Source organism: Acanthochromis polyacanthus, chromosome 20, assembly GCF_021347895.1.
Source record: "Acanthochromis polyacanthus isolate Apoly-LR-REF ecotype Palm Island chromosome 20, KAUST_Apoly_ChrSc, whole genome shotgun sequence".
In the NCBI taxonomy this organism is placed as follows: Eukaryota; Metazoa; Chordata; class Actinopteri; family Pomacentridae; genus Acanthochromis; species Acanthochromis polyacanthus.
In genome coordinates this window covers 26,226,799-26,239,135 of record NC_067132.1, presented here as the reverse complement: position 1 = coordinate 26,239,135, position 12,337 = coordinate 26,226,799, and the positions used below count along the sequence as shown (strand labels likewise).

Sequence of the window (12,337 nt, the reverse complement as noted above, 5' to 3'; positions counted from 1 at the left end):
GAGCCGACGGAAAAGGACCGGAGCGCTGCGGCCACGGGCGAAGATGAGATGTTTTTACCTTGCGGCTGAGCGGCACCTCGATGGGGACCGGGACCACCTCGGCCAGCAGACAGCCGTAGAAGGCCACCATGAAGGCCACCGGGTCGTTGTTGGGAAACACCAGCGCCACCTAGAGGACGGAGAGACGAGTCAGAAATGATGAAAACTAGAACGGGTCCGGTTTGTGAACAAAAAGAGTGGAAAAAAACAGTGAAAAACACAAGTTCTGGTGAAGTTTCTACAGCATTTACCTGTTTGAGGAGGCATTAATAGAGGAGCTGGGTGGGACATTTTAAGCGTCAAACACTTAATTTCTTACATTTTTTAAAATTTTCTTACCTGTTAAGACTTTAGCCTGCTGTCATATTTAGATATCTACTCTTTCTTACTTTTTGTTTTACGTGCCCCCCCCTTTGTATGCAGATACTGCGGAAATTTACATTAAAGGAATCTTGAATTTTGAACGATTTGTGCCCCTTTTTTTTGCCTCAGTTTATTTCTTTAACCCTCCTGTTGTCCTCATTTACGGGCACCAAAAAATATTGTTTCCTTGTCTGAAAAAAACATCCAAAAATTCAGCAAAAAAAAATCCCAAAATTGCTGAAAATTTGCAAACCCTTCAGGAAGAAAATTCCAATAATTCCTTAAAAAGTTTTATTTATAAAAAAAAAAAATCTTCCAAATATGAGAAGAAAATTCTTGTAAATATTTTCAAGAAATGAGTTGAAATCTTCCAAAAAATACTAAAAATATCTAAAGTGACTACATATATTATCAGTAAAACTTTTATTTTCTTTAAGAACATTCACAAAAACATTTTTTTGTGTGTGAATGCTCTCAAGAAACATTATTAACATTTCTTTTTTTCCCACCAAAAAATGTATAAAGATTTCCCAAAAATGTTAAAAATCATCATCAGAAGTTTGACTGTAAAAATATATATTTTTCCCCACATTTTTAAACTAAAATGGGGCACGAGGGTTAAAGAGAAACACCTCTTATACGAACGTACAACAGGTAACAATTCAAAATAAACTGGAATATAACACAGATTTTTTAGTAGTTTTGCCTCTTTGAGTTTCACATCAGTCCATGTAAAGACGTAGAATTGTCTCCCCAATAAAAACGTGATGTTAATGTTGCTGCATTTGTTGAGAAAATTAGTCAAATTTGTGACACCAAATATGAAAAAAATAACACTTTAATCCTTCAAATGAGCAACACAGGCTCACATTTATTCTGCCAAATACAAAAAAAGAAGACGTGAGCTGCCAAACATGGCTTTAAAGAACCCGACAAAGTTTTTAAGGAGGACACTTTGGCACACAGGCGATCGAACCGGCGACCTTGAGATTCACGGACAACCCACCTTAACACCTGCTTCCCCCAAATATCAGGTTGAATACATGCGTTTATTAACCAGAACCACTGCTGCTGATTCACTACGGACGGCACAGACACAGAACAAACGGTGTGGTGGTGGGTTAGCGTGACTCACCCGGTCTCCCGGTCGCACCATGGGCTCCTGCTTGCTGCCCAGCTTGTGGAGGATGTTGTAGGCAAGCTTGATGCTGCGAGACCAGAGCTTCCCTGCAGGGACGAGGAACAGGAAACGAAGGTGTGAGAGAGACACACTGAGGACGGCAGTGGGCTTCTATTTTGAGGACGCGAAGTCGATAAAAGGGAAGGAAAAAGAAAAGACGGCGTCTAAAGGGACGGCGTTTAAGAGTCTTCAGCAGCCAGGAGGGAAAGTGTGGATGGATTCTAGTTAAGAGCAGGAGCCGTCTGATGCACAGGTGGTGGACAGGTGTTCAGGGAGGAGGAGGAACATTCCTGCACTCCGGTTTTATTCAACAAATCTGAAGTATTACTTTTAATCCTCCAAACCTACACAACAACCTCGGCGTTTTATCTGACCTCAGTTTCGTTTTTGTCTCTTTCATGTCGTTTTATGTCAAATTTTTGTCATTTTGTGTCCGTTTTGTGTCCTTTTATGTCACCTTTTTGTCCTTTTATCTAATTTTTGTCATTTTGTGTCTCGTCTTTGTCATTTTGTGTCTCATTTTTGTTGTTTTGTGTCTCGTTTGTCTCATTCTGTCATGTTTTTGTCACTTTGTGTCTCATTTTTGCCGCTTTGTGTCTCATTTTAGCCATTTTGTCTCTTGTTTTTGTCATTTTATGTCTCATTTTTGTCCTTGTGCGGATCATTTTTGTCATTTTGTGTCACGTTTTTGTCCTGTGTCTCGTCTTTGTCTTTTTCGGTCTCTTTTGTATCATTTAAGGTCTTGTTTTTGTTATTTTGTGTCTCACTTTGTCATTTTGTCTCATTTTTGTCATTTTAGGTCTTGTTTTTGTCATTTTGTGTCTCATTTTTGTAATTTCAGGTTTCACTTTTGCCCTCCCATGTCTAGTTTGTGTCATTTGTGTCTCATTTTTGGTATTTTATGTCTCCTTTTTGTCCTTTTTTGTCTCTTTCTTGTCCTTTAATTTCTAACTTTTGTCATTTTGTGCCTTTTTTGAGTTGTTTTATGTCACGTGTTTTTCCTTCTGCGCATCATGTTTGAGACAAAATCACAAGTCTCATTTCTGATGTTTTATATCTTGTTTTTGTCACTTTGTGTCTCTTGTGTGTCATTCAGTGCCTCATTTTTGTCATTTTGTTTCTCTTCCGTGTCATTTTGTGTCTCATTTTTGTCATTTTGTGTCTCTTCCGTGTCGTTTTGTGTCTATTTTTGCCATTTTGTGTCTCTTCCGTGTCATGTTGTGTCTATTTTTGCCATTTTGTGTCTCTTCCATGTCGTTTTGTGTCTCGTTTTTGTCATTTTGTATCTATTTCATGTCGTTTTCTGTCTATTTTTGTCATTTTGTGTCTCCTCCGTGTCGTTTTGTGTCTCATTTTTGTCATTTTCTATCTATTTCATGTCGTTTTCTGTGTATTTTTGTCATTTTGTGTCTCCTCCTTGTCGTTTTGTGTCTGATTTTTGTCATTTTGTATCTCTTTATCTCATTCATGAGACTGATGTGTGATGCCGAGTGGCTGCTTACCGTATGTGAGGACGTAGAGCGGCTTCCCGGCCGTGTCCAGGCTGGTGAGGCAGGGTGCTTTAGGGGAGATGGTTCCCCAGCGTTGCAGCGCCGCCTCCAGGGACGGAGGCCAGTTGGTGACGACCCCCAGAGCCTCCCCTCGGACCGGCATCATCTCAGCCCCCTCAGGTCGGGGCTGGTTGGGGTCGGGCTGCTGGACTGGAGGTGATAAAACCGTCACAGATGTTTGCTTAGCAGCACATTTAGCAGCCGTAATCACACTTTAAACACATTCATTAATTAGCTGAAGCTGTTATTAACACAGATGTGCCATAAAAAAAGGTGCAAAGTTTGAGACTGTTCAGCGGATTCTTTTTTGGTTTTGACACCAGAGAGGCTGAGGGGATTTAACAGGATTCAACTCTAAGCTTCTGTCATAAAAAATGGATCCCGAGCGAAGCAAAGGTTTTAAACCACAACATCGACTTTGAGCTCCACATCATCTGGAGACCGAACCACAGATATTTACAGCACATTGGAAAACACCTCCAAAATATAGGAAAAGACAGAAAACATGCCCTGATGGTACCAGCTGCACAAACACACTGATGACCTGCAGATATCTGTGAAACCCAGGATTCCTGGAGTTTGTATTTCCTTTGAAACCACAACACATGTGCTGCTGCAGCCTGATGAATTTCACATGATGAGACAGCTGTGGACGCATGTCATTAACACCAGCTACACGTTTTCCTTTCCTGTCTGCATAGTTTTAGGCACAGTTAAAACAACCTTTGCATACATTTCAGTGCTTCTCAGACAGAGCAGGAGCTTTTTGAGAGGACTTTGAACACCAAAAATACTCCCAGTGGGCTTGAAATCCATGTTGTGTGTTAAAAATCAGCAAAATTACACCAGGATTTGTAAAAACGGAAAGATTTATCAGAACAGCTCTTGAAAATATCACTTGTGATGCAGACGTCTGTCAGGAAGATGAGTCAAATCTGAGCTTAAAAGTGGGAAATTTCATTATATTTCTCAAAAAAAATAACCATTTGCACCATATTCTGTAAGAGAACAAAAATTTGTGTCATTTCATGTCTAGTTTTTGTCATTTAGTGTCCAATTTTTGTCATTTTGTGTCTCATTTTTGTCATTTTGTGTCTAATTTTTGCCATTTTATGTGGAACCTTTGCAAGTTTTTGGCTTATTTTTGTGACTTTGGGTCTCATTTTTGGAATTCAGTGTCAAATTTTTTGTCATTTTGTGTCAAACCCTTGTCATTTTGAGTCTCATTTGTGTCATTTCATGTCTAGTTTTTGTAATTTTGTGTCTCATTTATGTCATTTTGTGTCAAATTTTTTTGTCATTTTGAGTCTCATTTGTGTCATTTCATGTCTAGTTTTTGTAATTTTGTCTCATTTATGTCATTTTGTGTCAAATTTTTTTTGTCATTTTGAGTCTCATTTGTGTCATTTCATGTCCAGTTTTTGTAATTTTGTCTCATTTATGTCATTTTGTGTCAAATCTTTTGTCATTTTGGGTCTCATTTGTGTCATTTCATGTCCTGTTTTTGTCATTTTGTGTCTATTTTTTGTCATTTTGTGTCTCATATTTGTCATTTTGTCTCTTCATCTCATGTACGTTGTTTCCTCCTCTGTCATTTTGTTTCTTTTGCGTCTCATTCTTGTCGTTTTGTCTCATTTTGTGTCTCACTTGTGTTGACTGCATCTTGTCACTTTGTGTGAATTTTTTTCACACCGTCAGTCGTTACAGCAGGCATCAGTTTTTACACTTTTTAACTGTATTTTGGAAAAACAGAGCAAAACTGTTTAGAATTTGACTGTTCTGACGGTGCAAACAAAACTATGTAATGAGCCTGAGTGAATGAAACCACAGCTAACAAAGATGATTTCTAATTCATTTGTCGACCCTGCTGTAAACCTCTGTGACGGACACTAAAACGCTGTTCCTATGTTTTCAACACAGAGGCTGTTCAATGAACCACTTGGAAGCAATTTAAATATTATCAATGGAGATGCAGAACAACAGACTGCCGTGCAGTTTCCAACCTTCCAGAAGCTCATCAAAGTCATCGACAAAGAACTCTCGGAGCGGAGGTCTGCGCGGCTGCTTCAGCGTGTTCACCAGCTGCTGGATCTTCGCCGACACACGACTGCTGACGGGAACACCTGCAGGAGAAAAAAGAATCGAAATAATCTAATCAATCACAGCACCGACAAACCTGTAGTGTCAGGGAAAGTTCTGCTGCTGCTGAAGCTAGACCACTGCAGGTTGTTGCGCTGGGTTCTACGTTACGGAATCAAAAAGCTCTGCTGGTGTTGCACGTGCACGGATCGCGTCATGGTCATGGTCACGTGCACGGAGCATGAGCAAACAGTAGCCCTCATTAGTCCAGTGACACGTGTTTTTACGACCACCTGCAAGTGTACAGGTGGGATTTTTTAAGCTCATTGTAATAAAAAGTGGGCCTGCAGCTACCATCAGCAGAAGAAACAGCAGCTTTCAGAGCGGAAGAAGCACCAGGAGCATGTTCGTTGCTTTCTTATACTACCGCTCAAAAGTTTGGGGTCGCCCAAACTATTTTTCACACTTTTATTCATATGCTAACATAATTGCAAAAACAAGACACAAAAGACACACAAAATGACAACAGTGAGACAAAATGACAAAAACTAGACATAAAACGACACAAAAGGATAAAAACAAGACATAGAATGACAAAAATGAGACACAAAAAAGAAAAACATGACTTAAAACAACACAAAAGAGAAACAAAATGCACAAAAACGAGACACAAAATGTCAAAAATGAGACACAAAACGACAAGAGACACAAAAGGACAAAAACGCGACATAAAATGACAAAAACAAGACAAAAAATGACAAAAACGATAGACAAAATGACAAAAACAAGGCAAAAATGACAAGAACAAGACACATAATGACAAAAATTAGACATAAAGCGACACAAAAGAGACACAAAATAACAAAAATGAGACATAAAATGACAAAAATAAGACAAAAAATGACAAAAACTAGATATAAAAACGACATGAAAGCGACACAAAATGACAAAATGAGTCACAAAAGGACAAAAATTAGACACAAAAGGAAAAACGTGACAGAAAACAACACAAAAGAGACATAACATGACAAAAACCAGACACAAAATGAATTAATTTTTTGAAAAGTAGTGTAGATATTCTCATGGTTATCCACAATGAATTCATTCCATCAGGGTTAGACTTTCGGTGTCAATGTATGTCTCATTTTGCGTCTAATTTTTGTGGTTTTGTGCCTTGTTTATGTTGTTTTGTCTTTTTTGTCTCATTTGTGTTGATTTATGTCTTTTTTTAATTTTTGTTGTCTCATTTTTGCCATTTTGCATCTTGTTTGTAATGATTTCTGTTTTGTTTTGTCTTTTCTTATCTCATTTGTTTCTTTCAATTTATGTCTCATTTTTCAATTTTTGGTCTAATTTTTGTCATTTTGCATCTTGTTTGTGTTGTTTTATGTCCTGTTATGGTTTTTTCTTGTCTCATTTGTGTCGATTTGAGTCTTGCTTTTCATGTTTTGTCTCTTTTTGTGTCTCATTTGTGTCAGGAAAGAGGGAAAATTGCTTTAATATGAATCCTAAATTGCAGTCTGTGCAACTTGCTGATTGCGTTTTTCCATATTTGGGTTTGAAATCGACTAATTGTCCAGCGCTACGTGCGGACACAACCACAGGGTCGGTGGTTAAATTTAAGGGAATTGCCGTTTTTGATTTTTCGAGCCTAATTTCTTTTGATTGCTCTTGTAAACTGTGTAGAAAATCACTGAGAGGCCTCGTTTGTTGTGCTTTTCTCTCTGTGCTGCTACCAGACTGTCGCGCTCTCAGCTTCCTCACTGTGACTGTGGTTGTGAATCGTGCTGAGAAAGAACAAAGGTGCTCCGTCAGCTGTGCTCAGTAAAAATAAAAAGCCCAATCTGTTCGTCCAGGGGACCGTCATCTCCAGAAACTGTGTAATTGGCCAGTTCTCTGAGGCGCTGGTCCAATTTGAGCTCACTTCCTGATTAAAGAGTTGCTATTTTTATCCCCGCCGTCTTTTCTCGGCTACAGCCTGGAGGTGCGTTCGATGACTCCTACCGTCGCCGGTCTCCATGCGCTCTGCGTTGCCGTACTTCTGCGTGTTCCTGGCAATCGTTCCCATGTTGGCCATGTGGTGACGCTCGGTGTGGGAGTGGGACGAGTCCGACGAGTACCCCGTCACATCCGGAGGGGCCGAGTGGTTTTCTGAAGGCAGGGGGAAGAAGAAATAGAAGAAAGTGAGGCGGAGAGAGACCAGAAATCAGCCAGCGGTGACTCATGGTTCACCTTTATCCTTATTAGAGCCACCACGCTCAATTAGACACGCCGTGATGGCCGTTTAGCCGCCTGGTTAGTCTGGGTCACGACAAACACAGGAGTCAGTGAGGCTCTGACGCCTATTAGAGATCCACTGATTGGGTTTTATGGGATTAATGGTGATCAAGATCTATCAATAACTGATATTTGGAGCAATAAATGCAATGTTTTAACAGCATGTGATAGCAGAGAACCACTCATTCATAACTAGGCTTCTTCATTAATAAGCTGATTATAACTGATAATGTAAAATAGAAATAGGAGTGAATAAATTAGGACGCTCTGCTTAGTTTATCGACTGAGTTTGTTTCCTGCTGTTCTCCTCTATTTTCTTAATATTTCACTGATCTGTTACTTCTATTTTTATTAAGGTCCAGATTTTAATTAATTATTGTTTTCCAGACTCTGTTTCTGGGTGATGCCTTGTTGCCTTCTAGGTTAGCCGTTAGCCGTTAGCACAGCCTTAGCAGCAACGAAAGAAGCTAATTTCCTGGTTAAATAAGCAGCTTGTCTCCAGTTATTCTCTGTTTTCTTAATATTTCCCTGATCTGTTACTTCTATTTTTATTGAGGTCCAGATTTTAATTAATTATTAATTTCCAGACTGTTTCTGGGTGATGTGTTCTTGTCTTCTAGGTTAGCCGTTAGCCGTTAGCACAGCCTTAGCTGCAACGAGAGAAGCTAAGTTCCTGGTTAAATAACCAGCTTGTCTCCAGCTATTCTTCTCTGTTTTCTTAATATTTCACTGATCTGTTACTTCTATTTTTATTGAGGTCCAGATTTTAATTAATTATTGTTTTCCAGACTGTTTCTGGGTGATGCGTTCTTGTCTTCTAGGTTAGCCGTTAGCTGCAACGAAAGAAGCTAATTTCCTGGTTAAATAAGCAGCTTGTCTCCAGCTATTCTTCTCTGTTTTCTTAACATTTCACTGTTCTATCACTTTCATTGTTTTTTATGGAGAAAACAAACAGGATAAAGCAGAAAGCAGGATAAATTTAGAGCTGATAGAAGCGTCCTTGAGAAGCGTTTCGTAACTTCATTTACAAAATTAAGGTGATTTTTATGAAAAAGCTACACAGTTTGTGCTGTTAAGCTGCTAATCAATCATCAAGAATAATGCTAGATTCACTATTTATTAAGATAAGTACATCAAGAGACAATAAAAGCAGCTTATTACTAATGCTGTAGACTTACAGTAGTTTGAACTGTTTTTTTAAATTATATGCAGTGAAATTTGGTTAGAAATAGACAGCAAGAATCAAACCGGTTCCTGACGCAAAACTCTGTTCAGTAAAGGATGACTAAAAGTGTCAAATTTATATATTAAATCTGCTTGTTTAGTTAAAATATCTGCAAATACAGCCGTTTTATTATACCATGTATTACCAGAGCGTGCAGTTTCAAAAGGGTTTCTCAGATCCAGCATTAAACAGACAACTTAAATCAGATCTCTGATCGATCTCTCATTGAATGCTCCTCTAAAATCAATAAAAATACTAAGCGTCCTTTTATTCCAAGACTTAAAAGCTGCCCTCAGCTGAGATTTGAGCTTGATTAAGACAGTTCCTCGACCTGCAGAGACTCTTTGACGGGTGCTATTTTAGCTTCTACTTACCGTCCGACTCCAGCGGCGGCGGCCACAACATGTCGGATCCAAACTCGCAGGACCGTCGCAGAGATCCTCCGTTCTCGGCGACACTCAGAGCTCCCTTCCTCTTCAGGGACAGGTGGCCGATACCTGGACGCACAACACAGCACTGCATATAAGGACCTGCAGGGCTAAAGCTAACAAGAAAACGCTTAAATGTGCAGAAATGAAGCAACGGTGCTAAAATGGACAATGCTAATCTGAGAAAATGAACTAAACTGTAGAAAAAGCGTAAAAATAAGAATTAAACTGAGGATATTACTGAGAAACCAAGTGTGAAACTGCAAGTATCAGCATGAAAAACATAGAGTTAATGCATTCAATGTGCTAATGTGTAAAGTACTGCATATTTTAGCTGAGTGTAGGAAACAGGCATCAACATTCATAAATCTAAAATCAATTAAATTATACATTTTTTTCGTATTCAGTGTGGCCTCTCACCTCCCAGGAGACAGAAAAGTCGATTGATAATTAGTTTAATTAAAACTGATTAGCCACTTTGCACCATTAAACCCTGGAGGCATTTTTTTAATGCTTCTTTTTTATAATAATGTCTTTTTTTCTAATTTTTATGAAATGACTTGTTCTGTTGTTAATCCATAGTGTTCCGTGGATTCAAGAACACGATTGAGTCTCTCTACAACGGAAAAGCACATCTGTGAGCGTTTCAACAAGCTCCTGTCCGTCGCGTCCGCACATCTTTTGGTGAACATAACAGTTGATCAAAAGCTCCAGAACTGCCACTAAATGGACCTTCTTGTGTTCTTGTGTTCAAGCCAAAACCTTCGTTTATAAAACAGATGCAGGGTATTTAGAATTTTTTTGTGATATTCTGACATATGCACATATTTTTATATATTATTTTCAGGTCTCCTGTGGTGAAATTAACATATAATTATGTCAACTTTTATTGTGAAGGGCCGCTAACAGCTGCTTTTAATATGTATACCTTTGCTGAAAATAAGAAAACTGCTTTAAATTGCATATAAAACACGCTATATTTATTTTTATGCTACATTTTCAAATTAAACTGTTAACTTTAAGCCTAACATCAGAGTTCATTTTTTAAGTCTTTTTCCGCTTTAAAATCAATACAAGACTGAAATGATCTCCAATATTGTAAATATGATAGCTGGTCAGAAAAATCTGGGAATATAAGACATTTTTTACACTTTTCTGACATTTTACAAACCAAATAGTCTTTCAACTGAGACTATTATTATTATTGCTTTTATTATTATTGTTACTAACTTTATTTTACTGTTAATATTCTTGTTTACTCTTTATGTAGTTACTTACATACATATCTATTTTACTGCTACTACTGTGATTATTAGCATTTGCAGCCTTGTGTTTATGGTCTTACCTTATATTTTTCTTCCATCAGTTTTTTTCGTACTTGGATGTTGCATTTTATTGTGTTGACTGGTGTTTTTAAATTCATTAATTTTGAAAATCTTCATCTTATTTCAACAGTTTTGCCCCCTTACTATTATTATTATCATTATTATTATTATTATTGTCGTACTTTGACACTTTCCCTCCTCTTTAACCCACCTTTACCAAGACACTCAGGTGATCTAAGTGAGCAGGTTTGACTATTTCCAGACCACAGACTCACATTACCGAGGACAATAACCTGGACTGAAGTCTTACCGTGGTGCGACTGCGACAGGTGGCTCTGCTGGTGGTGCGACTGGCCCAGGTGTGTGTGCGCTAGGTGTGAGTGCGCCAGGTGCGAGATGTGCGTGTGCGCCAGCGAGTCGGCCAGCCGCCCGGCGTTCCCGCTGCCGCCGCTCTGAGTGGACGAGGACGAGGAGGAGGTGGAGCCCAGGTGGGCGGGGCCTAGCTGTGACGGGCGGCTCATCCAGTGCTCCATGCCCGACATGTCGTCGCCCGGCCCCGCCTCCTCCTCGGACCCCGACGACGAGTCTGAGCACAGGGGGGACAGGCCTGGTGAGAGTCAGCAGCCGCCGTTATTTGTTAGTGCACAACTTCCACACAACATCACAAAAACATAGACACATCAGCAGGTAAACAGGAAAAAAACATTAGCACATAATTAAAGGAACATTCAAGACTGTTAGCTTTCTTGCTGAGGATTTAATGTGAGATCTGAGCTCGTTAGCTTAGCATCTTATCATAAAGTCTCCATTGGTTTTCTGCTAATAGATTAAAAAATGCTGCGTCTAGGTTGGTTTTATTATTAGCTTTTTTCAGGCTTTATGCTAAGCGAACTGTTTACAGCATTTAACCATTGTACAACTTTAAAGGAACGCTCAAAGCTTGTTTGTTTTCTTGCTGAGGGTTGGCGTGAGATCAGAGCTAGTTAGCTTAGCGTTTTAGTATAAAGTCTCCACTAGTTTCCTGCTAATAGATTAAAAGATGCTGCAGCTAGGTTGGTTTTCTTTTTAGCTTTTCTAGGCTTTAAGCTAAGCTAGCGGTCTATTTAACCTTTATACAACATCTTTCCTATTGAGAGTTCGACGTGAGATCAGAGCTAGTTAGCTTAGCATATTAGCATAAAGTCTCCTCTCAAAGGTTTACTGCTAATAGATCAACCAATGCTGTTGCTACAGTGGTTTTCTCATTAGCGTTTTCCAGGCTATATCCTAAGCTAACTGTTTAACTTTCGTACAACATTAAAGGAGCATTTCAGTGCTTGTTTGTTTTCTTGCTGAGGGTTCAACATGAGGTCAGAGCTAGTTAGCTTCACATCTTAGTGTAAAGTCTCTACTCACTAGTTCACAATTTCACAACTATCTTTATAAATATCCATATTTTATGCTATAAAAATTTTGCATGCACATTTTACATTTTTAATTAATTGGCATCACTTTGTAGAAATCTGTTTTCATTTTGACATGAAAGAGTCTTTTTTTTGGTCATTTTTTTTGTCAAAAAAGTCTAATTTAACTCACCATGATTCAATATTTAAATGAAACAGTATTAATAAATAATAAGCAATATGTGACAACAACACACAAATGCAGTATATAGTTCTATTTCTACAATCAAACTCTGCGAAAATAAAATCAATAGGAAGCTCTTAGGTAATCATTTATTTATATATTAATAATCCGGTATTCATCTGATATTGATCGATCGCAGACATGTTTATTTATTTTCACAGAAACTAAAAGCTGAAGTGTTCACAGCCACAAGTTGTTTATTACAGTGGAACAGAGACTTGTTCAGGTTTGGAGTTTTACCCTGA

The 12,337-nt window shown here is 38.6% G+C and overlaps 1 protein-coding gene across 3 annotated transcripts in view; it reads right to left on the bottom strand.

Moving 5' to 3' along the window:
• The window catches only part of LOC110969113 (disco-interacting protein 2 homolog C-like), an 88,871-nt gene that overhangs the window by 48,146 nt on the left and 28,388 nt on the right, over positions 1–12,337 (bottom strand). For 2 of the 3 annotated variants that reach the window (XM_051940150.1, XM_051940152.1), the window contains 7 exons: positions 10,777–11,073; positions 9,088–9,210; positions 7,216–7,362; positions 5,136–5,255; positions 3,085–3,282; positions 1,538–1,629; positions 59–169 (listed from right to left, as the gene is read on the bottom strand). In XM_051940150.1, the coding sequence (XP_051796110.1) occupies positions 59–169; positions 1,538–1,629; positions 3,085–3,282; positions 5,136–5,255; positions 7,216–7,362; positions 9,088–9,210; positions 10,777–11,073 (1,088 nt within the window). The remainder of the gene's footprint in view (positions 1–58; positions 170–1,537; positions 1,630–3,084; positions 3,283–5,135; positions 5,256–7,215; positions 7,363–9,087; positions 9,211–10,776; positions 11,074–12,337) is intronic. The other variant, XM_051940151.1, reaches the window with a different exon arrangement.